A 27,578-nucleotide genomic window follows, 5' to 3' on the forward strand; every position below is an offset into this window, starting at 1 on the left:
GCTGAACGCATATCACGTGCCAAGAGCTCCGAGCATGCTTCCTTCCGGTGTTGACGATGCAGTTCCTACAATGAATACGGCGGCGAATCCACCACATGGCATTGAGTTGCGATGGATCCCTGCGCCGTCCTGGTCACCCCGGCTTGCGCAGTGTCTCCATCGCTGGCATGAAGCAGGAGGCCAAAGGACAGCTGCACGATGAGAACAAACGGGTTGTCAGCGTGCCGCATGCTAGCGATGCCACCGTGCCCAGTGGCCAACTTCATCCAGGACAGGCTCTTTATAACGGTGGAGAGCAGTGGCGCTGAACGCAGAACACGTGCCAAGAGCTCCGAGCATGCTTCCTTCCGGTGTTGACAATGCAGTTCCCACGATGAATACGGCGGTGAATCCAGCGCGTGGCATTGAGTTGCGATGAGCCCCTGCGCCGTCCTGGTCACCCCGGCTTGCGCAGTGTCTCCATCGCCGGCATGAAGCAGGAGGCCAAAGGACAGCTGCACGATGAGAACAAACGGGTTGTCAGCGTGCCGCATGCTAGCAGTGCCACCGTGCCCAGGAGAAAAAAACATTTCTGGTGAATAAACTGTCGGCAGTCCTCGCCCTCATTGTTCCTCGTTGCCTGTGTCCTCCTTGTCTTTCGCGCAATTTTAACATGTCTTGGGAATAAACAGTTGGCAGTCTGCGCCCCCGGCGTTCCTCGTTGCCTGTGTCCTCCTTTTGCTTTTACGCAATTTCGACATTTCTTGAGCTATGAACGAAAGTAGCCCGCAAGAAAGTCCATCGAACGCCGGCTATAGTAATGACGTTTCAGATATCTGCGCGCTGTTTGCATCACACTTTTCCTCTGTGTTTACAGGGAATGGCATAGCGCCCTGCTCTGGAAAGCGACAGCGCGTACTCCGTAATGTCGCCCAGAGTTAGATGTTACTGACGTCGTCTACTATCTAAAAGTTCCTGTGGCGCTGATGACATCCCTCCCTTCATTGTTAAAGGTTGTTGTGGCGTCCTGGCACCACAGGAAGTATTTCGGTATTTTCAGAGAGCACGTAAACTCTTCCCGCTGCTTGGGAGGAAGCTCTCGTTGCACCACTCTTTAAGGCCGGACTGCGTCCAGCAACTACAGGCCTATCACCCTTCTATTTGCTGAGGTGCCTGAGATAGTCATTCACTCAAGCAACCTAAACGACTATCAGCATGGATTTCGAAGATGTCGTTCTGTTTCCCTGTCACTTTTTTTAGTGGTGTTTCTCCGGAAGTAAGCTGTTTATTTTCTTGCAGCAAGACCTTTGATACAGTAGACTATTGCATCCTTCTGCAAAAGCTGTCAGACTATGGTCTTTGTAATCTCTATTCCAGTCGGCTTGCTAGGTGTCTAAAATGTAGTTAAAGCGGCGTGAGCTACGGTGAGCAAAAGTCTCGTCCCTTTAGTGTGACTCTGTAGTTCCCTAGGGACCCAACTTGTGTCGTCTGCTTTAAAATTTCATCATAAACCTTTACGAAGATGTTCCTCACGCTCAGATGTTCCAGTATGCTGACGACCTAAAGATATTCCACATAATTCGCTGCCCTCGTGATTGCAGCTTAATTCAAAATGGCGTGAACTACGTGCACGTGTTTTTTGTCAAATAAGTTGAACGCAAAAAATACTGTCACAATATCGTTGAGTTCTAATTAATCATGCCATTCCGAGCGTTGTTGTTCGCGACTTAGGTGTCCACTTAGATGCTAAGTTGCGTTTTTATCCTGAAGTTCTGGAAGTCAAAAGCAGAAGTCTGCGCGTGCTTGGCATGGTAACCCCTGTAGGCTGGGTCCTACAGAGTACTGCATGTCATAATGCTTTGTATCGAAGCCTTGTCCTGCCGATACTTGAGTATGCTTCCGCTGTATTGAACTGGACCTGTCCCACCTCTTCCCAAGAAATAGGAAATTTGCAGACAATTTTTCCTGAGGAATGCCATGGGGCGTGCGGTCTGCTTACTGCTCCCCGAGAGTGTTACAGGACTGCCCTGCGCGCTCTAGGACTAGCCGACTTGGAGACTAGGCGAGATTCGCGCGATCTTTTCTCCCTCGTCACGTGTTCACATGGATACATTGACTGCATGCTTCTTGCATCTTTGGTGAAGAGGTGAACAGCAACAAAAAAACAAAACCAACATAATCGGCACCTCTCGTCAATGATGGAAAATCTGTTAATATAAATTAGTACCATGAGCGGAATCGCGTTAGGCAAGAGGTTAGACTCTGATATTAGTGTGAAATTATCTCGTGCATTTCTCCTCATTGTCTTTGAGACCTCATCCATCGTTTGTGATTTCTGCTGTACTGAAAGCTACCAAATGCTCTACCCCACTATCACACTTTTACGTTGCTTTTTTCACCTGCCCACGAGTTGGCTTTACCTAACTCTGTCGATTAGTTCCCATCTGCACTTTATTCATGACGCTGAAAGAAAGCCTGCTGAGAGTTTTTCGGGGGTGACAAATAATAATGGCACGGAGCTCAATTTCAGAGCAATGGTTTCAGACTGGCGTAGGCAACAGAAATCAAAATTTCTGCGAAGTCTTTTATGGTACATACAGCATTCATATTTCACTGATTTGGGTGATTTTGGCCAGACGTAAATGCAGCTTGTTTCACAGCCGACTTGCTCCGAATTTAGCTTAACACTTGCTGGGCATCTTTCAAACCAATTTTCTGAAACTGGGCTCGCTGCCAATGTTTTCTATCACCTCACGACAGTCATCCGCAGGTATTTCGCTAGCGTCATGAACCACAAGAAATGGACTTGGGCAGAGCATTTAATGCGAAGGCAGGATAACCGCTGGTCCTTAAGGGTAACGGAGTGAATTACAAGAGAAAGCAAGCGTAGCAGGGGGCGGCAGAAGGTTAGGTGGGTGGATGAGATAAGAAAGTTTGCAAGCATAGGGTGGGCGCTGCTGGCAAAGGACAGGGTTATTTTGAGAGACATGAGAGAGGCCTGCAGTAGTTGTAGTCAGGCTGATGATGATGACGAACCACAAGGGCCCACATTAACAAAGAGAAACAGTAAGTAAATCAAAAAACAATCTATTTTGGCTAGTAGGCCAGCTACCGCCAGCAGACGGGCACGAAAAGAAAGGTAAAATTGACAGCTTCCACTAGAGAAGGAATCACATACGAGATATGAGTCTTAGAGTTGTCTCCTTAGTGGATGGTCCAATAGCTGCTTTCCAAATTTAAATGGGCTTCAAGGCCCCTTTCAAGTAAGTCCTGAGCATCAGGTAGAAAAACTTTGTGAAATTTGAAATTCCACTTGGTGAATAAAATTCCAGGCCACTGAAAGCAAAAATAGGTGTGTGCTACGAAAAGAAGTGTTACGTTATTGTTTAAAAACTGCACTAAATACTAGTCATTTACAAAGTGTGATTGCGCCTGGTTGCATGTGTTCACGCATTTGTAAGTTTATTTGGAGTTGTGTTTCATTTCGTGATATATTTGTAATGCTTTTGCTAAATATTGTCACGCAGTAGTGACGGCAGTCGAAGCAGCGATGAAGACGGACAAAAGAGTCTTCTAAAAGAAAACTGTTTATTGGGCTGACTTGCACCCAAAATGGACTGAATCACTCGGCGGCGGCGAAGCGACAAGCGTGCTCGGCGGTCGTCAAACAGAATGCCCGCGGCTGTCGCCCGTGCTCAATTTAAAGCTGAGAGCGAACTTTCGAGATAAAGCGTGCAAAGTCACTAGAACATTCCGGAACAACGTAGAATCAGCTCTGCCTGGCTGCGATCAATCGAGATAAATCTAGTCGCGTCTTGCGTCGCGAATAAAGCGATAAAGTGGTTTGGCGGCAGATTTGAAAAACGAAAAAACACTGCAAATATTCGCGGCATTACTCCCCACTCAAGGAAGCATCGACCCGATGCATTAAAACAAATAATGCGACCAGTAAGAGAAAAAAAACGGATCTTGCGAAAATAGAGCATGAAAATGCAGCGGCCTTTAGCGCGCATAATACGCCTTCAGACGGACTACATGGGCAACTTCTGGTGGTACGCGGCGTCGCTTGGATGCAGTCATTGCGTCAGGGATGACTTCATAATCCAGTTTACCTAGCCGACGAAGAACCTTGTACGGGCCGAAATAGCGACACAAAAGCTTTTCGCTCAATCCACGGCGGCGAATGGGCGTCCACACCCAGACTTGGTCTCCTGGCTTGTATTCAGCGTTGCGTCTTCGTAGGTTGTAGCGTCTGGCGTCGGACCGCTGCTGATCTTTGATCCGTAGTCAGGCAAGCCTTCGAGCTTCTTCTGCGCGTTGAAGGTAGGCGGCAACGTCGACTTTCTCTTCTTCTGTAACGTTGGGCAGCATGGCGTCTAGCGTGGTCGTGTCCTCCCTGCCATGGACGAGCCTAAAAGGCGTCATCTGAGTGAGCTCCTCTACTGCGGTGCAGTAGGCGAAGACGACGTAAGGCAGGACGACATCCCAGGTTTTGTGTTCGGCATCGACATACATGGCGAGCATATCGGCGATGGTTTTGTTCAGGCGCTCGGTCAGTCCGTTGGTCTTCGGGTGGTATGCAGTTGTCCTCCGGTGGCTGGTTTGGCTGTAACACAGGATGGCTTGCGTTAGTTCCGCCGTGAATGCTGTTCCTCTGTCCGTGATGAGCACATCGGGGGCGCCGTGTTGAAGAAGAATGCATTCCACGAAAAATTTGGGACTTCTGCTGCTATTCCGTTGGGTAGGGCTTTCGCCTAGGCGTAGCGGGTCAGGTAGTCGGTCGCTATGATGATCCACTTATTTCCAGATTTTGACGATAGAAAAGGGCCAAGCAATTCCATGCCGATCTGCTGAAAGTGCCTTGAGGGAGGTTCAATGGGGTTCAGAAATCCTGCTGGTCGTGTGGGAGGGGTCTTTCGTCGCTGACAATCTCGGCAGGATTTCACATAGTGTGCAACATCGGCAGACAGTCGGGGCCAGTAATACTTGTCTTGAATGCGGCGGAGGGAGAGAGTAAACCCGAGATGTCCAGCTGTCGGCTCGTCGTGTGAAGCCTGCAGAACTTCGCGGAGACAAGCAGGTACAACAAGGATGTAGGCTGTTTTGCACGCTGTAAACTTCTTCGCAAGGACCTCATTCTGCACACAGAAGGAACAGTCCTCGCTTGAATGAATCGGGGGGTGAAGAAGCCTTGCCTTCCAGGTACTCAATGAGGCCTTTTAGGTCGGGGTCCGAGCGTTGCTGCTGAGCAAAAGAGCTCGGGAAGGTGGGTCCCAGGAAGGCGTCCTCATCGTCATCCGGCGGCGGTGTATCTACAGGCGCTCGTGAGAGGCAATCGGCGTCAGAGTGCATGCGTCGGGACTTGTAAACGACGGTGACGTCAAACTCCTGGAGACGCAGACCCCATCGAGCGAGTCGGCCAGAGGGGTCCTTCAAATTGGCTAGCCAGCACAGCGCGTGGTGGTGGTCGCTGACCACCTTGAACGGTCGTCCGTAGAGGTAGGGGCGGACTTTCGACGTAGCCCAGATGATGGTAAGGCAATCCTTCTCAGATGTCGCATAGTTAGCCTCGGCCATGGAAAGGGAACGGCTAGCGTATGCGATGATTTTCTCCAGCCTGTCGCTTTTTTGAACGAGGACGGCGCCTAGGTCCACGCTGCTTGCGTCGGTATGAACTTCAGTATCGGCGTTTTCATCAAAATGCACGATTATCGGTGGGGACTGTAAACGACGCTGAATTTCCTTGAAAGCTTCTGCTTGCGGCGCTTCCCATTTAAACGGCACGTCTGCCTTCGTCAGTTGGGTCAGGGGCTCGGCGATGCGCGAAAAGTTTTTCACAAATCGTCGGTAATATGCGCACAGTCCGAGAAATCTGCGCACTGCTTTCTTATCGGCCGGCGGTGGAAACTGTTCAACAGCAGCAGTTTTCTGCGTCTCTGGGCATACTCCCTCCTTGCTAACGATCCGGCCTAGAAACAGCAGCTCTTCGTAGGCAAAGTGTCATTTCTCGTCTTTCAAGGTTAGGCCAGACTACTTGATTGCGTCTAGTACTCTTCGAAGTCTTTTGAGGCGCTCTTCAAAGTTCGAGGCGAAGACAACGACGCATCTAAATATACCAGACAAATTTGCCACTTCAGGCCTGCTAGCACTGTATCCATTACTCGCTGAAACGTCGCTGGTGCGGAACAGAGACCAAATGGCATCACCTTGAATTCAAACAGCCCATCCGGATTGATGAATGCTGTCTTCTCGCGATCTCTTTCGTCGACCTCAATTTGCCAGTAGCCGCTCTTGAGGTCGATCGATGAGAAATATTTGGCGTTGCAGAGGCGGTCCAATGTGTCATCGATACGGGGGAGGGGTAGATTTCCGTCTTTGTTATGTTGTTCAAGCGGCGGTAATCCACGCAGAATAGAAGTGCGTCGTGTTTCTTTCTCACTAGAACAACCTGTGCCGCCCATGAGCTTTTGAAGGCTGGATGACGTCGTCGCGATGCATTTCTTCGACTTGGTCCAGGATGGCTTGTCGTTCTCGCGGTTACACACGGTAGGGGCTTTGACGGGGAGGTCGGACGAGTTGGTCCGTTATAATGCGATGCTTGGCAAATGGCGTTTGTCGCACCTTCGGCGATGTCGAAAAACACTCACTGTAGCTTTTAAGCAGATTGGGGATCTGGTCCTGCCTGTTCAGGTGCAGGGCTGGGTTGATGTGGAGTGTGGGCGAGTTCTCTTGGTCAGGCGAATCTTCTGCGGAGGGGTCGAAGAGGGCAGAGGAGTCTCGTACGCCGGATATTTCGTCGAAGAAAGCAATAGTCGTTCCTTTGTTAATGTGTCGGTATTCTTCGCTGAAGTTAGTCAGCAGTACTTCGGCCTGGCCATTGCGGAAATGTGCGATGCCTCTTGCGATACTGATTCCTAGGTCTAGAAGCAACTGCATGTTGCCCTCGATGATGGCTCCAGCGTTAATGGCTTTCGTGGCGCCTACGGTCACTAACGCTTGAACGGTGTGGGACGCTCACTTCTTCCTCCAGGATACTCGGGGAAACGTGATTTTCCGGAGTTTTCATCGAAGCGATGCCTTCGTCGAAAGCGTGATCAGCTTGGATCGCAGGTCGATGATCGCCTGACGCTCATTAAGGAAATCCATACCCAAGATCACTTCGACGGAGCATTGCGGTAGCACAACAAAGGTCGCAGGATAGGTATGTCCTTTGACAGTCACCTGCGCTGTGCATCGTCCGGATGGCGTAATGAGGTGGCCCCCTGCGGTGCGAATTTGCGGGCCGTCCCAAGCCGTTGTGACTTTTCTCAGCTGCGCAGCGAATGTTCCATTCATCACCGAGTAATCGGCTCCTGTGTCGACTAGAGCGGTAACTTTCCGGCCGTCGACAGTCACTTCTAAGTTGGAGGTCCTGGCTCTTGCATTGCATATCGCTCTCGGCGTCGAGTCACGGCTCCGTCGCGTATGCGAGTCGCAGGTGGGGAGTGTGATCGAAGCTCTTCTGGGTGGCGGCGTCATTTTCAAGGCAGTTTGCATCGTGGTCGGGGTTCTCATTGTGTGCGGCGTCGGTGCAGCGAGTGTCGGTTCTTCATGCGGCGTCGCGGGTGCAGCGTCTTCATGGGGCGTGGTCGGTGGAGGATCTTCGGCGTTTCGCTCGTTGGCAACCTCACCTCTAGAGGTTGCTGCCTTTAGTTTCCCTTACGAGGGCTGGCAGACCTTCCTCGTACCGCGGCTGCGTAGCTGCGGCGTGGCGACGCAAAGCGAGAGGCTTACGGCGATGGTGAGCGCGAAAAGCGGTTCGGCGTGTACTCTTCTCGACGCAGGTACTCGTCGATTTCCTGCGGACGTTGTCCGAAGCGTGGTCGTTGGGTGTTAACGGCAAATCCTCTAAAACCGATACGTCGGTACGGGCAGTGACGAATAATATGGCCGCCCTCATCGCAATGGAAGCACAACGGCCGGTTCTCGGAAGTCCTCCAGGCGTCGCATTTCCTGGGGCTTGAGCGTCGGTCATAGGCTGGGCGGGCGGGAGCTGGGAGGCGGCGTTGTTGAACAAGTGGCTCATCTCGGGCAGGACGTGGGGGTTGTCATTGGGGCTGAGCAGTCCTTACAGCAGCGGCGTAGGTCATGGCCTGGGGTTCAGTGGCCGTCGGGGTGCCAAGTGTCTGTTGCACTTCTTCCCTTACCACATCCATCATAGTCGCTGCTTGTGGCTGTGGGGAGGATGGCAGTAATCACCCTAGCTCCTCTCGGACGATTTCGCGGATAACTTCCCGCAAGCTGTCGCTGGTTGTGGCAGGCGGGTCCGAACGGATTGCACAGGCAGAGGAAGGGCGAGTGTGCTGCCGAGCTCGGACGTCGAGGGTCTTCTCAATCGTGCAGGCTTCTTGCATGAATGCCTCTACTGTTTTTGGCGGCTGGCGGACGAGGCTGCCAAAGAGTTGTTCTTTTACGCCGCGCATTAAAAACTGAACTTTCTTCTCCTCGGTCATCTCGCGGTTGGCACGGCGAAATAGGCACTTCATCTCTTCGACGTAACCACGGACGGGCTCATTCGGCTCTTTCTTTCCTCACGATACTGGTGAATAACTTCAATAGTTCTCTCTTGAATATCTCCCATGTCGTAAGGGACGACTCGTAGTTTTCGTACCACGTGCGTGCGGAGCCGTCCAATGAGAAGAACACGTGTCCAATTTTTGCCGCATCATCCCAGTTGTTGAATGACGCTATGCGCTCAGATTGGTCCAACCATTCTTCAGGGTCTTCGCCTAGGGATCCATTTAACGTTGGCGGCGCCCGCGGCTGCTGCAGTATGATCGGTGTCGACATCTTCGGCGAGGTTGCGTGCTCGTAGCAGCGTTTTTTCGCTGTCTGGTGCGGTCCGGCAGTTTCCCGAACTCAGGCTCTTCTCCCTGGATATGCCGGCTGGCCTTCTGAGCAGCTGGCTCGTCCTCGTGTGCGAAGCGCTAAGGGCTGGCTTCACGACTTGAAGAGGGCATCCGGAACATTTAAGGCTACCCCGCACCTCCACCAGATGCCACGTAGTGGTGACTGCAGTCGACGCTGCGATGAAGACGGACCAAAGAGGCTTCTAAAAGAAAACTGTTTATTGGGCTGACTTGCACCCAAAATGGACTGAATCACTCGGCGGCGGCGAAGCGACAAGCGTGTTCGGCGGTCGTCGAACAGAATGCCCGCCGCTGTCGGCCGTGCTCAGTTTAAAGCTGAGAGCGAAATTTCGTGATAAAGCGTGCAATGTTACTAGAACATTCCGGGACAACGTAGAATCAGCTCTACCTGGCTGCGATCAATCGAGATAAATCTAGTCGCGTCTTGCGTCGCGAACAAAGCGATGAAGTGGTGTGGCGGCAGATTTGAAAAACGAACAAACACTGCAAGTATTCGCGGCAACATAAACGCACGGTTTGCATTCTCTGCCACTAATGTATTGTTGTTTATGTAATGTGAGCGTACCGCGGTTATATTTTTTAAAAATTGTGTATTTTTGTTCAGTGCCATCTTATTTCAGTCAATCTCTTGCCAAAATATTTTTTGAGTAATCCATCGTTATATAATACGTCCTGCATGTGACGGGTCGCAGACCCATTTCTGGCGCTTTTGCCAGCACGCTATACGTGATAAGCTTGGCTGCCATCGCGAGTTCAAGTACAGCTAGTGGCGGGAGGAATCTTATATTTTCGTAAAAAGACGAAGCGCAAGAAAGGCAGACCGCTCTTTTTCACTTGAGAAACAATGCACCAGTTAGCGTGTATTACTAAGAAGCAACCGTGTGCTGCCGGCCTAACATCACTCCAGCCAGATGGAGTAGCCGTAGACCATAGTGATCGCGCGATCAACGTGCAGTGCTGGGGCCCGTGGAGCCGTCCCAGCTGGGCGCGGTGCTCACGCATGAGCACCTCTCCGACACACTGGACGAGCGGGTGTTTGTCAGCGGAGCGCCGCAGCTGCACCACGCCGACATGCGCCACTGTCCGCTGTCCATGGAGAACCTCTGGTGGATACGCCAGTTCCCGTAAGTACTTTCGAAAAGTATATACATATAGAGCTACTTTCCTAAGCATGGAACACTATTCACATTTGAATTACTTCCCAGATGTGATGCAAATATTTTTAAATCTTACTTTCTACGCATACAAAGAAGGACACTGGTGACAGCTCCTGCAAGCACTGCAGGATCCTTACTTTGTTTTACTGCAGAAGTAAATGAACTCCTTATAAACGCTGCTCGCTTTGCTGGCACGAAGACAAAAGCCCTGTTGAGTTCAGGTTTCATATTGCGGGGAATTCCATAAGGTGTGTGATTTCACTTCACTAAGGAAAAAAAACAAGCAGCTAGCGATGATGGTTTTGCACGCGTTCTCAAAAAGCAGATAGTCATGAAGTAGGCTGTTCTTGTATGTAGGTACACGAAAAAAACAACGAAGCACAAGTTCGCAATGGCGGCCGGCCAACTGATGAGGATGACCTGTGCTGTGAAACATGCGTGCTGCCACTGTCGTATACGGTTCGTGACTGAACAATAATAAAATAAAACTTGTGACGAGAGCCGACGCGCTCAGTGCAGCGACGAAAACAGACGGTCCGGCTTTCGCTCACAAATATAAAATGCTGGTGTCGTGTGGGTATGAGGAATGAATAAATCCAGCGGCACGATTTTCAACAGCTTCCAGTTCAGTGATTAAATACGCGTGATGTGAGCTCTTGACGGCGGATGGGTGTTGTAATCCGGGTATAAAATTAGTTTATACGCGAATAATTTTACGCATGATGTAGCTATATGCAGGTAGAACTTAAGAAACACTAATGCCTTGATTAATGCTTAATTATGACACCACGCCATTATAAATCATAAGAGCACCCAAGATATTTGTATTGCCGCTTAGCGGTAATGGGAATCAAGGTAGTAAGGAAGACAGAGAAAAGTCTTTCTTAAAGTAACATTTTGATTGGGGCTAACCTGCGCCCACAATGGACACAATCAGGCGGCGGCGGAGAAACAAGCGTGCTTGGCAGTCGTCGAACATAATGGCTCTCGGCCGTGCTCACTTTAAAGCTGATAGCGAACTTTTGAGATACCGCGTGCAAAGTAACAATAAACGTCTGGAACAACCTAGAATCGGCTCCACCTGGATGCGATCAATCGCGATAAATCTGTTCGCGGCTTGCATCACAAACAAAGAGATTTAAGTTGTGTGTCGGCACCTTTAAAGAATGAACAAACTGTACAAAGAATCACGGCATTACTCCCCTCTGAAAGAAGCATCGAGCTGATGCTTTAAAACAAATAACTGGAGTAGAAACAAATAAAACAGACACAGCGTCCTTTAGCGCACATAATAGGGCTTTAGACGGTCGACGTGGACAACCTCTGGTCGCATGTGGCGTCGCTGGGATGTAGTCATTTCCTCAGGGACGACTTCATAGTCCAATTCAGCTAGCCGACGAAGAACCTTGTACCGGCCGAAATAGCGGCGCAAAAACTTTTCACTCAATCCGCGGTGGCGAATGGGCGTCCAAACCCAGACTCGGTCTCGTACACCGCGTTGCGTCTTCGTAGGTTGTAGCGTCTGGCGCCGGTCCGCTACGGGTTTTTACTCCGTAATTGGGCCTTTTCGGGCTTCTGCGCGCAGAAGCTAGGCGGCGACGTCGACGTTGGTCTCCTGCACTACGGTGTTGTAGGTGAAGTTGATGTATGGCAGGATGACGTCCCAGGTCTTGCGTTCGGAATCGACATACACGGCGAGCATGTCAGCAATAAGAGGACCCAAATTATTTATATTGCGCCGTAGTGGTGACAGGTGTCCAAGCAGTAAGGAAGACAGCGAGAAATGTTTGTAAAAGTAAATTATTTATTGGGAAAGGAGTGCAGTTGTCCTCCGGTGGCTTGTTTGGCTGTAGCGCATCAAGACTTGCGTAAGTCCCGCCGTGAACGCTGTTTCTCTGTCCGTCATGAGCAGCGGGACGCCGTGCAGCAAAAGAATGCCGTCCGCGAAAAATTTGGCAACTTGTGCTGCTGTTCCGTTCGGTAGGGATTTCGCCTCGGCGCAGCGGGTGAGGTAGTCGGTCGCAATGATTATCGACATATTCCCAGATGATGAATTAGGGAAACGGCCAAGTAGGTCCATGTCAATCGGCTGAAAGGGCCTTGAGGGGGTTCAGTAGGGTTAAGAAATCCTGCTGCTCGGTGGGAGGGATCTTTCGTCGCTGACAATCTCGGCAGATTTTCACGTAATGTGCGAGATCGGCTCACAGTCGGGGCCAGTAATACTTGTCTTGAATGCTGCAGAGGCTGCGAGAAAACCTCAGATGTCCAGCTGTCTTCTCATCTTGTGAAACGTGTTAAAATTCTTCGCAGGGACTTCCAGGTACAGCAAGCAGTTAGGCTGTTTAGTTTGGTCCGAAGTTCTTCACGACGACATTATTCTGGGCATACAAGCAAGGCAATGCTCGCTGGAATGAGGCGAGGGGAGAAGAAACCTTGACTTCCAAGCACTCGATGACGTATTTAGGTCGGTATCCAAGCATTGCTGCTGTGCAAAAGAGCTGGAGCTATTGGTCCCAGGAAGGCGTCCTTATCGTCGTCCGGTTGCGGTACATCTATGCAGAAGCTCATGACAGGCAATCAGCGCCAGAATGCTTGCGTCCGGACTTGTAAACGGCGATGACGTCAAACTTTTCCAGGCGTATAGGGTTCGTCGAGCAAGGCGGCCGGAGGGGTCCTTCATACTGGCAAGTCAGCACAGTGCGTAGTCATTGCTGACCACCTTGAACGGTCGTCAGTACAAGTAGGGACGGAATTTCGACGCAGCCGAGATGATGGCAAGGCACTTCTTGTCAGTTGTCGAATAGTTAGCCTCGGCCTTGGACGGGCAACGGTTAGCGCATGCGATTACTTTCTCCAGTCCGTCAGTTTTCTGAACGAGGACGGCGTGTAGGCCGACGCTGCTTCCGTCGACATGAACTTCAGTCTCGCCGTTTTCATTAAAGTGCGCATGGATCGGCGGGCACTCTAAACGACGCTCAAGTTCATTCAAGGCTTCTGCTTGCAGTGTTTCTCGTTTAAACCGCATGTCTGCATTTGTCATTTGAGTCAGAGGCTCGGCGATGCACGAAATGTTCTTGACAAATTATCGACAATATGCGCAGTGTTAAGATTGTGCTCATAGCTTTCTTATCGGCCAGCGGTGGAAACAGTGAGATAGCAGCTGTTTTTCGTTCGTCTGGGCGTACTCCCTCCTTGCAACGATGTGGCCTAGAATCTGCAGCTGTTCATAGGCAAAGTGGCATTTCTATGCTTTCAAGCTTAGGCCAGATGACTGGATTGCCTATAGCCTTTCGAAGCCTCTTTAGGTGGTCTTCAAAGTACCAAAGTACCAGGCGAAAACAACAACGTCATCTAAATATACGAGACAAACTTGCCACTTCAGGCCTGCCAGCACTATATTCATTACTCACTGAAACGTCGCTCGTACGGAACAGGGACCAAATGGCATCACCTTGAACTCGAAGAGCCCATCCGGAGTGATGAATGCCGTCTTCTCGCGATCTCTTTCATCGACCTCAATTTGCCAGTAGCCGCTCTTGAGGTCCATCGATTAGAAATACTTGGCGTTGCAGATCCGGTCCAGTGTATCTTCGATGTGGCAGAGGGGGTAGACTTCCTTCTTCGTTATGTTGTTTAAGCGGTGGTAATCGACGCCCGAATCTAAGTCCGCCGTCTTCTTCGATAAAACAACCGGTGCCGCCCAGGGACTCTTCGATCGCTGAGTAAAGGGGCGCTCACATTAGCGGGAAAACGCGCAACGCCGGGCGTTTCCCGCGTGCCGCTTCCCGCCCAAGCCGGTTTTTCTCCCGCGGACAGCCTGCTCTCCCGTCCCGCGGAGCGATGGGTTCGGTACCTATTTTTCCCGTGCCGGTGACAGAACAGCCAATGGGCGCCGACCGTGAACCGTGACGTCGGTCCCAGTTCAGTGACCCCGTCGGCGGAGGCGGAGGCTGCGCGCGTCCGGCCGGCCGGCCCCGGCCGGCCGGGGCACTCGGCGGCTGCTTTGCCAGGGCGACGGGAGGGGAGCTAGCAGGTTGCGCTTTCCAGTCTTCTCTAGTGTCACGTGACTATCCCCTTCTCTTTCTGCTCGTTCGGGTCCTCCCTCAGCGCCTCCTCTCTCCACATTCCAAGACAACCGCAGCGAGAAAACGCGCGTAGTGTGAGCGTCATTCCGAGGAGCTGCGAGGCAGCGTCGACGTTGACGCTGTGCCGGCGCGGGAAGCTTCCCGCTAGTGTGAGCGCGCCTTAACATCGTCACGGAGCATTTCTTCCACTTTGTCCCAGATGGCTTGTCTTTCTCGCGCCACCACACGGTAGGGGCTCTGGGTAAGAGATCGGGCGTGCTGATCGGTTATAATGCAATGCTTGGCAATCGTCGTTTGTCGGACCTTCGGCGATGACGAGAATCACTTGCTGTAGCTTCGAAGCAGATTGGGAATCTGCTCATGTCTCTTGCGGGGCAGGGCTGGGTTTATGTCGAAAACGTGCTTGCAATATCCCTTAGGTGAATCTTCTGGGATTCAATCTGGGAGAGCGATGGCGTCGCGAACGTCAGATGGTTGGTCGTGGAAAACAATCGTCGTTCTTTTGTTAGTTATCCGGTATCCTTCGCTGAACTTCGTCAGCAGCACTTCAGCTTGTGCATTGCGGAAATGTGCAATGCCTCTTGTGATGCCAATTCCTTGCTCTCAAAGCAACGCTGTATTCTACTCAAAGAGATCTTCCATGTTCTTGGCATCCGTGGCACCTACGGTGACCATGACGTTTGATCGGGGTGGGACGCACACTCGTTCATCGAGGACACTCAAGGAAACACGCTGCTGCATCGCCGTCATGGAAGGGATGGCTTTGTCCGTCAAAAGCGTGATGAGCTTTGATCGAGGGTCGATGATTGCCTAATGTTCATTTAGAAAATTCAAGCCCAATGTGACATATCGCATTGCTCTATCAATGCGAAGGTCACAGGGTAGGTATGTTCTTTGACAGTCACTCGCACGGTGCATCGTCCTGATGGCGTAATGAGGTGGCCGGCTGCGCTTCGAGTTTGCGGGCCGTCCCAGGCGGTCGTGACTCTCCTCAACTGCGCAGCGAATGTTCCATTCATCACCGATGATTAAGCTCCCGCGTCGACTTGAGGGGTAACTTCCCGGCCGTTGATACCACTTTTAATTCGGATTTCCTTGCTCTTGCGTTGCACGTTGTCCTCAGCGTCTGGTCACGGCTACGTCAGATATGTTTATCGCGGGTAGGGCGTGTCTTCAAAGCTTTTCTGGGTAGCGGCTCGCTTTGAAGGCATTTAGCGTCGTGCTCGAGGTTGTCATTGTATGCTGCGTCGACGACGCCGCGTCTTCATGCAGCGCGGTCGTTGGAGCATCTTCGCCATTTCGCTCGTTAGCAAGCTCATCTCCAGAGGTTGCTGTCCTTAAATTCCTCTGCGGGGGCTGGGAGGCCTTCCTACTACCGAGGCTGCGTAGCTGCGGCGTGGCGACGCAAAACGCGAGGTTGACGGCGATGGTGAGCGCGAAAGGTGGTTCGGCGCATGCTCCCCTCGGCGCAGGTAGTCGTCGATTCCTTGCGGACGTTTGCCGAAGCGTGGTCGTGGTGCGACAACGGCAAAGACACCAATACCGATACGTCTGTAGTGGCAGTGACAAAGAATATGGCCGTCTTCACCTCAATGGAAGCATATCGGGCAGTTGTCTGAAGTCCTCCAGGTGTCGCATTTCCTAAGGCTTGAGCGTCGTTTGTTGGCTGGGCGGGAGGGGGTAGGTTGTCGGCATTCGGGAACAGCTGGTTCACGTCCAAGAGGCGGACTTACGTTATGTCGTTGTGGCTGAGGTTGAGCACTGCAACGGCGTACGTCAAGGCTGGGCCTTCAACGGGAGGCGTCGATGACGGGGAGTCAAGCGCATGCTGCACTTCTTCGCGGACGATTTCCTCAATGTTGGTTGGAAGAGCGCAACAGGCAACGCAGCTCTTTCGTACAATTTCTCAGATGACATCCCGCATGTTGCCTCCGAATGCTGTGCCATCTGAGAGGGTTGTTGAGGTCACTAGGAGCTGTCGAGGGATATGGCGGGCTCGTGCTTCCAATGTTTTCTCAATGGTCGCTGCTTCGCTGGTGAATTCAGCGACGGTCTTCGGCGGCTTGCGGGCCATACCACCGAAAAGTGCCCCTTTAGCACCACGCATCAAAAGCTGAACCTTATCTTCCATCATGTCAGGATCGACACGTCGAAAAAGGCGTTTCATGTATTCTACGTATGCGGTCGCTGTCACATTCGAATGCTTGAAGCGTGACTGCAGTAGAAGCAGCTGAGCTCTTTCAGTCCTGACTATGCTTGCGAGTGCCTTCAGAAATTTTTGCTTGAATGATTCCCGCGTCGCTAGAGAAGCTTTGTGGTTTCCGAACCAAGTTTCGGCTGGCCTTTCTAGGGCGAAGAAAACGCGGCTCACTTTAGTCTGGTCACCCCAACTGCTGAATACGTTGACACGATCAAACTGTTCCAGCCATTCTTCAGGATCCTCGCCCGGTGAACGTGGGCGGCAGTCGGGGCTGGTACAAAATAAAGGGGGCCGGTGTCGTAGTCACGGTTGACGTCGGCGTTGAGGCGTCTTTCTTTGCTCGCGTGCGGTCCGTTAGTAGTCCGTATTAAGGCGAGCGCCTCTGGAGACGACGGCTGCTTCGCACTTCATCTTCGGTTGGGACTGCTTCTGCGACTTTCTCGTGATCTGCTTCTACGAGACGAATCGGGCTGCTTTGGCGGCTATCAGAGGATGGGGGCGACAGGGACAAAGTACCGTTAGCACCTCCACCAGATGCCACGTATTTTTATTGCAGTCATCAGAGGAGGATATCTGATGGTACTAACTCTAGGAATGGGATGGTACTTGTTCAGCTGAGTTGAACAATTTAATCACAAAAATAACAGAGACTGCGACGAGGAGCGAAGGACACAAGTTTATATTTAGTGGCTCGAGGGACATTAACCAGCCAGTACACGAATTTAGTGCGCTTTTTTAAGATACACGTGGCGAGTGAATTCATCACGGCAGTCACCAATCGTACGGTACATAACACAGTTATCAGTTGAAGAAATAAGAGACGCCAACCAGTGAAAAAAGGTTCGTTCTTGACGTTTAAGCTTGCACACGGAAGCTTTGTTCACAATCTTCACAGATTGTTCACAGATTGTGAACCAGGCTTCCGTGTGGAAGCCGAAACGTAAAGAACGAACCTTTTTTCACTGGTCGGCGTCTCTTATTTCAAATGTACGCTCCCGGCCAGACGGGATTCCGTCACATGCTCAACTACAACACAGTTATCAGTGTATATTCGAAAACAAAACTTTTTGACAGATTTGCCTGTCTGGTTGGGTTTGAAGACTTATAATAAACTGCACATCTCCAACCAAAAATTTTAACTTTCGAAGCCGACGAAGCCCAACGTTTCGAAGCCGACTCGGCTCCTTCATCAGGGGTGTCTGAGGGCAGTAGCTAGCGTCTTTTAAGTAAAGAAGGGAGGGGTGGAGGGGGTCAAAGAAACGACATCTGTGACGCGAAAGGCGCGGGGAAGGGGGAGGGGGGTTTAGGCTGTTAGTCACGCTGGCGCAGCACCGCAGCGAGGTGGTGAATGGCGACTTTTTTTCCTTGAGTTGAGGAGCGAAGCCCCTGGGGGCAGGTTTCCTTTTGTGCGGTTGATATTGTTCGGGGTGGTTTGGATGTGCCAGGATTCCAGAAGGAGCCTCTTGTGGTAATTTGTTTCGGTTCCGAGGATGCGCGTTTCTTCGAAGTTGATCCTTTGGTCCGAGTCCTCGGAATGTTCGGCTACTGGATTGCGTTCTCTTGCGAATTTGCGAACGTCGTTTTTATGTTGCCGAATTCTTTCTTTGAAATATTTGGTTTCGCCGATGTAGCTTGCTTCGCAGTCGGCGCATGGAAACCGAAACCAAAGATTTTCCTCAGGTATGTCGACGACTGCTTCGCCGTCATCAAAAGATCTGACACTCAAAATTTCCTTCGTCATGTAAACTCCGTAGAACCTGACATTCAGTTCACGTTACAAGTGGAACAAGAAAACTCCCTGCCGTTTTTGGACGTCCTCGTGTCCCGGAACCACAACACCCTTCAATTCTCCGTATACCGCAAACCAACCTACTCAGGCCGGTATCTCCACTTCTGTTCGCACCACCCGGCAGTCCATAAAGCATCAGTGGTGAAGACGCTGTTCAGAAGAGTTGAGACACACTGCAGCACAGAACTTGACAGAAGAAAAGAACAACGCACGATCATCAAAGAACTCATCATAAAACGGCTACCCAAAAGATTTTATTCAAAAAACCATCCGACGTCAAAAACACAACATTCGTCAAGAAATCAACGTACAAAGACCAACGCCACCACCAAAATACGTCACGTTACCTTATGTCGGAGGTGTCAGCGAGACCATCGCCCGAATCCTGAAAAGGTCGGGTCTCCAGGTTGCGCACAAGCCCACAAACACTGTTGCGCTTTGCCTACCTGTTCCCAAAGACCGGCTGCCGAGAGAGAGCCCAAGGCATTGTCTACAAAATTCCATGCGCCGACGGCGACGCAAGCTATATCGGCGAAACCAAAAATTTCAGAGAAAGAATTCGGCAACATAAGAACGACGTCCACAAATTCGCAAGAGAATGCAATCCAGTAGCCGAACATTCAATTTCAATTTCAATTTCAACATCTTGACGATGTTGGGTGCGTCGACAAAAAGCCAGAGAGAAGGCTTGACAGGGGTCGACGCACCCTACAATGACTTGACAGCAGCATCAGGATACAGAGTGTCATATATGTTAATAACAGGATGATTACATGAATATGAAAATAAAATAAAACGGCAAGTAAGCATACAGGAAAGAAAGTACAAATAATAAGTACAACTCTCAGTTGGTAATAAGTACAACTCGCACGGTACCTAAGTGCACACAAATTTAGATGCCTTATTTAATGAGGACGGAAGAGTGTGTGAAAGCATTTGGCGACCATAATTCGTAGGAGTTTTTGGCACGAAACATGTGAAACCAGTACGGGTGGCATACATCAGTTCTTTACATTTTAAGTTAGACAGGTGCACCATAAATAGATTATTTTTTCTAATATTTGTTTTATACCGCCTCAGTAGTATAGATTCAAAGACTTGGGGAAGGGGGTGATGCGAAGCGATGCAAATATCGGTTCCGTATGTTCAAAACGTGAAGCGTTAACAATATTTCGAACAATTTCCTTTCGAAGCAAATGCAACCATTTGATATTCATAAATGATGTTGTTCCCCAGACCAAAATACAATAGTTAGCAACCGAGGAAAACAGTGCGTTGTAAAGCAGCAGCTTAATATTTTTTGGAAAGAGGTATCGCAGGCGGGACACCATACTAGCAGCCTTGGACAACTTGTCCCTGACTTTTTCAACGTGTTCATCCCATGATAAATTTTCATTAAAAAGCACTCCTAGGCTTTCGACCGTAGGAACAATTTGAATGACTGAGGAACCCATTTTTAGATGAACTTGTGAGACAGCAGGATCCTTATTACGAGGTCTAAAAAGTACAGCTTTGCTTTTTCCAGTGTTTATGATCAGTGAATTGGACTCAGACCATTCGTGAAGTTTCTGCAAACAATCTGTAGCTTGCTGTTCAAGATCTCGCACATGTGCTGATCGGAAAAATAGAGTGGTGTCATCTGCATATATGACAAAAGTTGGAAGTTTACTTATACAGACTATGTCGTTTACATAAAGAAGGAAAAGCAGCGGTCCCAATATACTGCCTTGCGGCACACCAGAAGACAGATGTATAAAATTTGATGACTCGTTGTCTACTGTTACTTGTTGGACACGGCAACTAAGGTATGAGGTAATTATTTGATGAAATTTTCCGCGAAAACCATAGTGTTCGAGTTTCGCCAACATTATGCTGTGATTGATGCGATCGAACGCTTTCGAAAAATCAATAAAGATGCCGAGAGTGAAAGGTTTTTGTTCAAAGGACTCTAGAATTAGTTCTTTTTAGGTTAGAATCGCAGTTTCTGTAGAAAAGTTTTTCCTGAAGCCATGCTGGCTAGGCGTTAATATGTTACATTTCTCGCAGAAACTGGACATTCGCTTGTATAAGATGTTTTTCAAAACACTTCGAGAAAATGGGGAGGATAGAAATTGGCCGATAATTGGACAGGTCATTTTTGTCTCCACCCTTATGAACAACGGTTACTTTGGCAATCTGCAATCGTCGGGGAAACACCGCATATTCGAGGCAGCAATTAAAAATGTGCTCTAAAACTGGGCTAATTACATCGGCTACATATTTTATTGGTTGGAGTTTAAGATCGTCTGTCTCGTTACCTGCTGTTATGGAGAGTGAGTAGGCAAGTTTTGATTTCATTGGCGTCCGTTGGCTTCAAGAATGCAGTGGAAGAAACCCGCGAGTCGAGGCATTTGATATCCTGGGGTCCGTGATTGCCATGTACCAGTGACGCGAAGAAATCGTTAAATTTCTCTGCCAAAGGTTTCCCACTTACTGGTGTGTTATCAACCAAGACCTCAAGGATTCCGCTTGCATGTCCACGTGGGTTTAAAACTTGATTTATTGTTTTCCATACAAGGTCACTCCTTTTAATTACGTCTGGATTAAATAGTTTTTTCATATACTTTTGCTTTGTTTGGCGTAGAAAAGAAGTGACTTGGTTTCTATACGCCTTAAAACGTGCTAGGTCATCGAGGGATCGGCTTTTAATAACGCAGTTGTAAAGATTCATTTTTTGTTTTACCATTTCAAGGCATTCTTTTGTTATCCAGGGCTTGAGGGCCTTGCGGGGTTTTTTATAAGTCACAAGTGGAAAATTTTGGTCATAGACGGACTTAAATGTAGTAATGAAGGCACCATATGCGTCCTCTGGATCATTATTGCTGAGCACGAGATGCCAGTCCACGCCTGCAAGTGCTGCGCGAAAGGAATTTAATGTGGCCTGGTTTATACGCCGATATTGTACCGCGGGAAACTTAAGTTGTTTTGGGGATGTAAAAGAGTCTACAAACATGAATAGGGGTAGGTGGTCACTTATCCGGGCATTAATGACTCCTGAATGAAGACAGTCAACTGGATAGCTACTAATGAAGACGTCAATTGCCGTCGCTGCCTGCGGCCGTGTGGGGTTAATTATGACATTAGTAAATCCGTTGCTTGCAATACGCAGTTGACCTCACGTTCATTTGTAGATTGAGATAGAAAGTCTATGTTGATATCACCGCCTAAAACTAGATTAAGGTTGTTTACGGTGATCCATTGCAGATATTCATCAAGAAAGCCGATGAAATTAGAAATGCTGCCTTTAGGAGGCCGGTATATAACGGTGAAGACACTACTACCGCTTTGCAACGACAGTATTTCGTAGTCCTCGTGGGTTATAGTATATTCTTTCTGTCTTCCTAATCATGACCGTTCTATCTCTGATATCACGGATAGCACTCAGGGCGTGTTAAATCTTATCTTGCACCTTGACTCAAAAAAATGCGCTGGACCGGACAGTATCCCAAATACCTTCCTTGCACGTTATTCTCTTTGGTCGTGTCGATATCTCTCAATTATATTTCAACAATCTCTTTCTACTGGCATTGTCCCTTCCTCATGGAAACTTGCCAATGTACTCCCGCTCTATAAATCCGGCAACAAACAACTTCTTTCTAACTAAAGGCCGATTTCTTTAACTGCACATTCATGTAAGATCCTAGAGCACATTATTTATAAACACATCATGGAATTTCTTGAAGCAACTAAACTTCTGTCAAGGGCTCAACACGGGTTTCGCAAGGGATTTAGTACAGTGACTCAGTTAACAGAATTTGCGCATGACATTTTTATCAGCATAGATGCCGGTAACCAAATCGATGCCATATTCATCGATTTCTCAAAAGCTTTTGATACGGTTCTTCACTCTAAACTGTTATGCAAACTAAAAGTCATTCTCAATAACTCTCAACTCGTTGACTGGATTGCCGATTTCCTCTCGCACCGCTCCCAGTCTGTTCGCTTCAATTCTGTCGATTCTTCGAAAGCTGACGTAACCTCAGGTGTTCCCCAAGGATCTGTCCTTGGCCCTTTGTTGTTTTTACTTTATATTAATGATTTGCCTGACAGTATAACCTCAAAGATCCGTCTATACGCCGATGATTGTGTATTGTACCACACTATTAACTCTGTCAGTGATCACTTCCTTCTGAATGAGTCTTTTGGTATATTCTGTGATTGGTGCAATACGTGGCAGATGAAAATCAACTTCAGCAAAACAGTTGTCATGTCTTTCACCAACCGCCTATGCCCTTCTAATTACAATTATTCATGCCCTTCTAATTACGATTATTCATCCCTGCAAAGGGTACATGAATATAAATATCTTGGCGTTGTTTTTTCACACAATATGTCATGGTCAAAACACATCGATCATATCACAGCTAAAGCTCTTAAAAAGGTAGGTTACTTGAGGCGCACAGTACGGGATGCTCCTAAAGAGACGAAACTGGTCATGTATAAAACTCTAATTCGCCGTATTCTTGAATACGCTTCCAATGTTTGGAATCCATATAAGCAATGTGAAATTGATCAAATAGAATCTGTACAACGAAAAGCTGTAAGATTTATTTTTCGCCGCTACGACTTTCATTTTTCACCCTCATCTGCGATATCTTCCTTAAACTTAAGTCCGCTCGCATCCCGCCGGAAAACTGAGTCCTTAAAACTTCTTCACTCAATAGTGCATTCTGCTAATTGCCTCTCAAAGAGTAAGCATATCACGTTTTCAAAACCATCTCTCACCAGGAGCCATCACGATCTTAATATCCAACCCTTTTTTGCCCGTACTAACGCTTTCAAATACAGTTTTTTTCCGCGTACCGTGGAGAGTTGGAACTCTTTAATACGTGCCTTTTCTGTGTCTGATTTTGCGTCCGAAATTGAGACGTAGCAATATATGATGTTGTATGCAGCGTTTGTTTCACATTTTGCCATGTACCCCTTTATGCGCGCAACTGTACCGCATGATATATGTAACCACTCCTGCTATAGCCCCTGGAATGGGGCTGCAGTATTTTCAAATAAATAAATAAATAAATAAATGGTGTATTTGAAAGTTTTTTCCGTTGATATCAGGACACCACTGCCTCGTTTACCAGTACGGTTTTGCACATGCGTGTTGTAGCCGGGCAGGTGCAAAGCTTCATTACTACTTTCATACCAAGTTTCTGTAATCATTATTACATTGAAACGGAAGCTCAGTGTGCAAAAAAATGCTTCCAATTCATCGCCCTTGTTTCGCAAAGATTGTGCATTCAGATGAAAGAAGGACACAGCATTCTTTTTCTGTGCAGATATAGCACAAAGGTCAGAAGGCAGAACGAATGTGTACATCTTGGGGGTCGTTGCACTGTTAGGTATCAGAAAAAGCGTGGCGTCTATGCTATCTTATCCAGGTCTCGCTCACGGGCGATACGCACAATCGTCGACGACTCTGTTTTCCTAGCAAGAATGTGGCCGTTCTGTGTCCAAAGTAATTTCCACTTCTGCTCCTTCTTCCGCGCTACTGCCATACCCAGCAATTTCTTGAGCAGGGGACACAAGTGTTCATTAACATACAAAAGTATCCGAACCATTGTAACCGAGGTCTTCAGCTACGAGCTTTGTCTCGTTAGCTTTTGCCAGCACAGTGTCGCGCTTTCCTCGCGTTTTGAACTGGACAACCACATTCGAGCTAGCCTTATTCTTTGTTTGTACACGGTGGCAGATATCAACATCACTCTCCAGTTTTGGCTCTCCAATCATTTCGCCAATTTTTTGCAACATGTCTGGTAGGCTTTCATTTTCTTGTGCTGGAACCCCCTTATTTCAAGGTTTTTATTTCGGGAATACTGTTCCAGACCAATGAGTCGTTGCTCTAGGTCAGAACATCGCCTCTTCAGTTCCTCACATTCAGCTTACATTGCAGCATTTTCAGATTTCAATGTCTTAGTTTCCTCTTCCAATGATGAAACGCTAGCGAACATATCATCAAACCCTTTGCTGCAGTGTTCAACACTTTTATTTAATTCTCTTGAGTCGTTGCGCAAGTCGCGTTCTAGCGAATTCCGCATAGCTGTCATCTCTTTCCTAAATTTTTCCCTCAACTTGTCTCGAAGTTTTTCAATTTCAGTAGGCATGTCAAAAAAGGCACTAGAACTGGCACAAGTAGTGGCACAAAAAAAAAACACAGTGCGGCGTCAAAGTGGCAGCAGTCAAAGTGGCAGCAGTGACGGCAAAAAACAAAACAAGAATGCGTAACAAGAATGCGATAAACCTAACCTGCAAGTAGACAGGGTGCGACGTAAGCAAGGGAGCGATGCGTTCACAGTGCCGTCACTGCTGCCAAGGAGAGGGGCCGAACGGGGAGGGTATTTTTATACAGCCAAGAAGCCGGTAGAGGCGCTGGTGAAGGAAACCAGGGCACAGGCGCAGATTGGGGGCGTAGTCGGTATCTGGCGCAGTCTGCTTTGTCAGCTCTAGGCAACTAGGCTTCGCGGCAGCTGCACGGGCGTCGGTAGAGGTGGTAGGCAAAGATACAGATGTGCTGCAAGCAGACAGGGTGCGACGTAAGCAAGGGTGCGATGCGTTCACAGTACCGTCACTCCGTAGAATCAACTTACGACCGTAGAATCAACTTCGACGAAACCCGCATCCTCGGAACCGAAACAAATTACCACAAAAGGCTCCTCCTGGAATCCTGGCATATCCAAACCATCCCGAACAATATCAACCGCACAAAAGGAAACCAGCCCCAGTATACGCCCAGGGACTTCGCTCTTCAACTCAACGAAAAAAAGTCGCCATTCACCACCTCGCTGCAGTGCGCCAGCGTGACTAACAGCCTAAACCCCCCTCCCCATCCCCCGCGCCTTTCACGTCACGGCTGTCGTTCCTTTGACCCCCCCCCCCCCCCTTCCATACTTAAAAGACGCTAGCTACTGCCCTCAGTCACCCCTGATGAAGGAGCCGAGTCGGCTTCGAAACATTGGGTTAAAGTTAAAATTTTTGGTTGGAGATGTGCAGTTTATTATTACAGTGTATATTCGAACATTCGGAGACAGAATGGGAACGATTGGTAAAGTTCTTGAATTCGTTGAGGATCTTAGGATGTAGGTTCAGGTGCGCAAATTTCCGTAACAGATGGCGGGAGGGAGATTTGCGAAACTCTCGCAAAATCTGGGCAGGTGGCGACAGTCAACATGCTAAGGTCAAGGTTAGTGTGCAAGTCGTGAAGGAACAGCGCTAGTTGGTTGTTATGCATGAAGTAGTTGACTTCGAAAAAAGCAATTTATGATTTGTGAGTGGAAAATGGGCACACTTGCTATTGAGATAATTCAAGGGTAAGACTGCTGCTTGATTCATAGACAAAAATAACCTTTCCCGTTTGCAGACATATTGTTGCGGTCGGAATTTAGCTACAGCCCTGACAAAGGCGAGACTCTCGCGCTCTGTAATGGAGTAATTTTGCTCTGCGGCGGAAAGTAGGCGGCTGGCATATCAACCTGTTGTGATCGGAGGCCCCGACAGCGGGAACAGACGAGCCCGGCAGGCGCCATCGAACTATGTTTGACCAAAGGTGCTGTCGTCCTGAGAAGAGGATTAGGAACGGCTCCAGGTGACGTTGAGCTGTGACGAAAGGCCTCTCATCCCATCGTCCGGAGTATGGAATGCGGCATTTCTCCCGAACTGCGCCCTCACGTGAACCGGCAGAAAGACCCAAGTTCAAGTTCAAGTTTATTTTCCTTTCTTACAAAGGAGGAGCCGGGACTAAAAGCTGTGGTAACAGCTTGACTGGAGGTCCCGACTCCTTGAGACAGTGGCAGTACAGAAGGAAGGCGAGGGTCACATCATTTACATCAATTAGTAATGTCATGGGTATCCGATGCAAATCCACATTTACGCGAAGCGCGAACACACATGCAAAACGAAAGTCGCAATACACACATGTACTCAAAGCAAATGTTTTACATCACTAAAATCATGTCTGCTTCTTTCACAGATTGAAATTGTCTCGGCAGTAGTCACGGATATTGTGTTTTGAATTTCTGGTAATATCAAAATTGTCATGGATTAGTTTAGCAAGAGGGGAAGGTTGTAACTTAAGGACTGGTTCATAGAGTAAGTTCTTGGTGTTGGAGTGATCCAAGTTTCTTTGTATCTAGTGTTACGGCAGCTGTTATTTTCTCTCAGTTGTCCAAGTACAATAAAGGGATTGTCACGTTGTTGTGAAGAGTATTTATAGCATAATAGAAGCCTATAAAAGTATAACGCGAAGATTGGAAGGATGTCATACTTTATAAAGATATTTCTTGTGGGGAAAAGGAATGGCACATTTGCTATGGACCGGACGGCTTTTTTCTGCAGCAAATGCAATCTATGAAGATTTGTTACCCCTGTTGTTCCCCAAACCAAGCTGCAGTATTGGATATGACTTAGTACTAACGCGTTGTAGAGCAACATCTTTACCCTTACTGGAAAAATATGTCTAAAGCGACCAAGTATACCTAGAGCTGAGGAAACTTTCGAACAAATGTGTTCTATGTGCGCATTCCAAGTTAGGTTGTGAGAAAAGATAACAGATAACGCCCAGTGTTTTTACAGAAGTCACAAGCTCTATTGGTTGGCTGTTTAAGGCTATTTTGAGAGGCCTAGATATTTTCTTTCCCTTAGGGAGGTATAACAGAATTTGTGTTTTTGACGGATTTATGCGCAAGGAGTTTGCATCTGCCCATGAGTGCAGTTTATTAAGGGCTTCGCTTGTTTTGCTTTCAACCTCGGCCTCGGAAATACCTGTGACAAAAAAAGTTGTGTCATCTGCAAATGACACAACCTGAACATTACTAGCGCTGTAGACGATGTCATTTATATAAACTAAAAATAGCAAAGGCCCAAGATTGCTTCCTTGGGGCACTCCGCATGTTATATGGAGGGTAGGAGAGGATGCTGTGTTTATGTCTACATATTGGGTTCTGTGAGATAAGTAAGATTGTAATATGGTTAGCGCTAGGCCCCGCACACCATACCTTTCCAATTTAAAAAGAAGAATATCATGATTTATGAGGTCAAAGGCCTTAGTAAAATCGATGTAAATACCCATGGTGAGCTTGTTTCCACTGAATGCCTTAATTATAATTTCTTTTTGAGTTAGAAGTGCTGTCTCTGTAGATCTTTTCTTCCTGAATCCATGTTGAAAATCTAGAAATAACTGATTTTCGTCAAAATAAGAAGTCACTCTGTGATGTATAATTTTCTCGATGCCTTTGGAAAACACAGGCAGTATAGAAATCGGTCGGTAGTTTGTGAATAGGTTCTTATCACCTTTTTTAAAAATGGGTATCACTCGAGCAATTTGCATTCCTGTAGGGAAAACCCCAGTAGAGAGAATCAAATTATAAATATAGGTAATAATCGAGCACAGTATGTCAAGTACATATTTTACGGGCAATATCTGGAAGC

The 27,578-nt window shown here is 48.4% G+C and overlaps 1 protein-coding gene across 7 annotated transcripts in view; it reads left to right on the forward strand.

Annotated features, from left to right (window-relative positions):
• The window catches only part of LOC144106417 (N-acetyltaurine hydrolase), an 891,210-nt gene that overhangs the window by 170,708 nt on the left and 692,924 nt on the right, over positions 1–27,578 (forward strand). For all 7 annotated transcript variants that reach the window (XM_077639226.1, XM_077639227.1, XM_077639228.1 and 4 more), the window contains exon 2: positions 9,844–10,012. In XM_077639226.1, the coding sequence (XP_077495352.1) occupies positions 9,844–10,012 (169 nt within the window). The remainder of the gene's footprint in view (positions 1–9,843; positions 10,013–27,578) is intronic.

Source organism: Amblyomma americanum, chromosome 10, assembly GCF_052857255.1.
Source record: "Amblyomma americanum isolate KBUSLIRL-KWMA chromosome 10, ASM5285725v1, whole genome shotgun sequence".
Taxonomy (NCBI): Eukaryota; Metazoa; Arthropoda; class Arachnida; order Ixodida; family Ixodidae; genus Amblyomma; species Amblyomma americanum.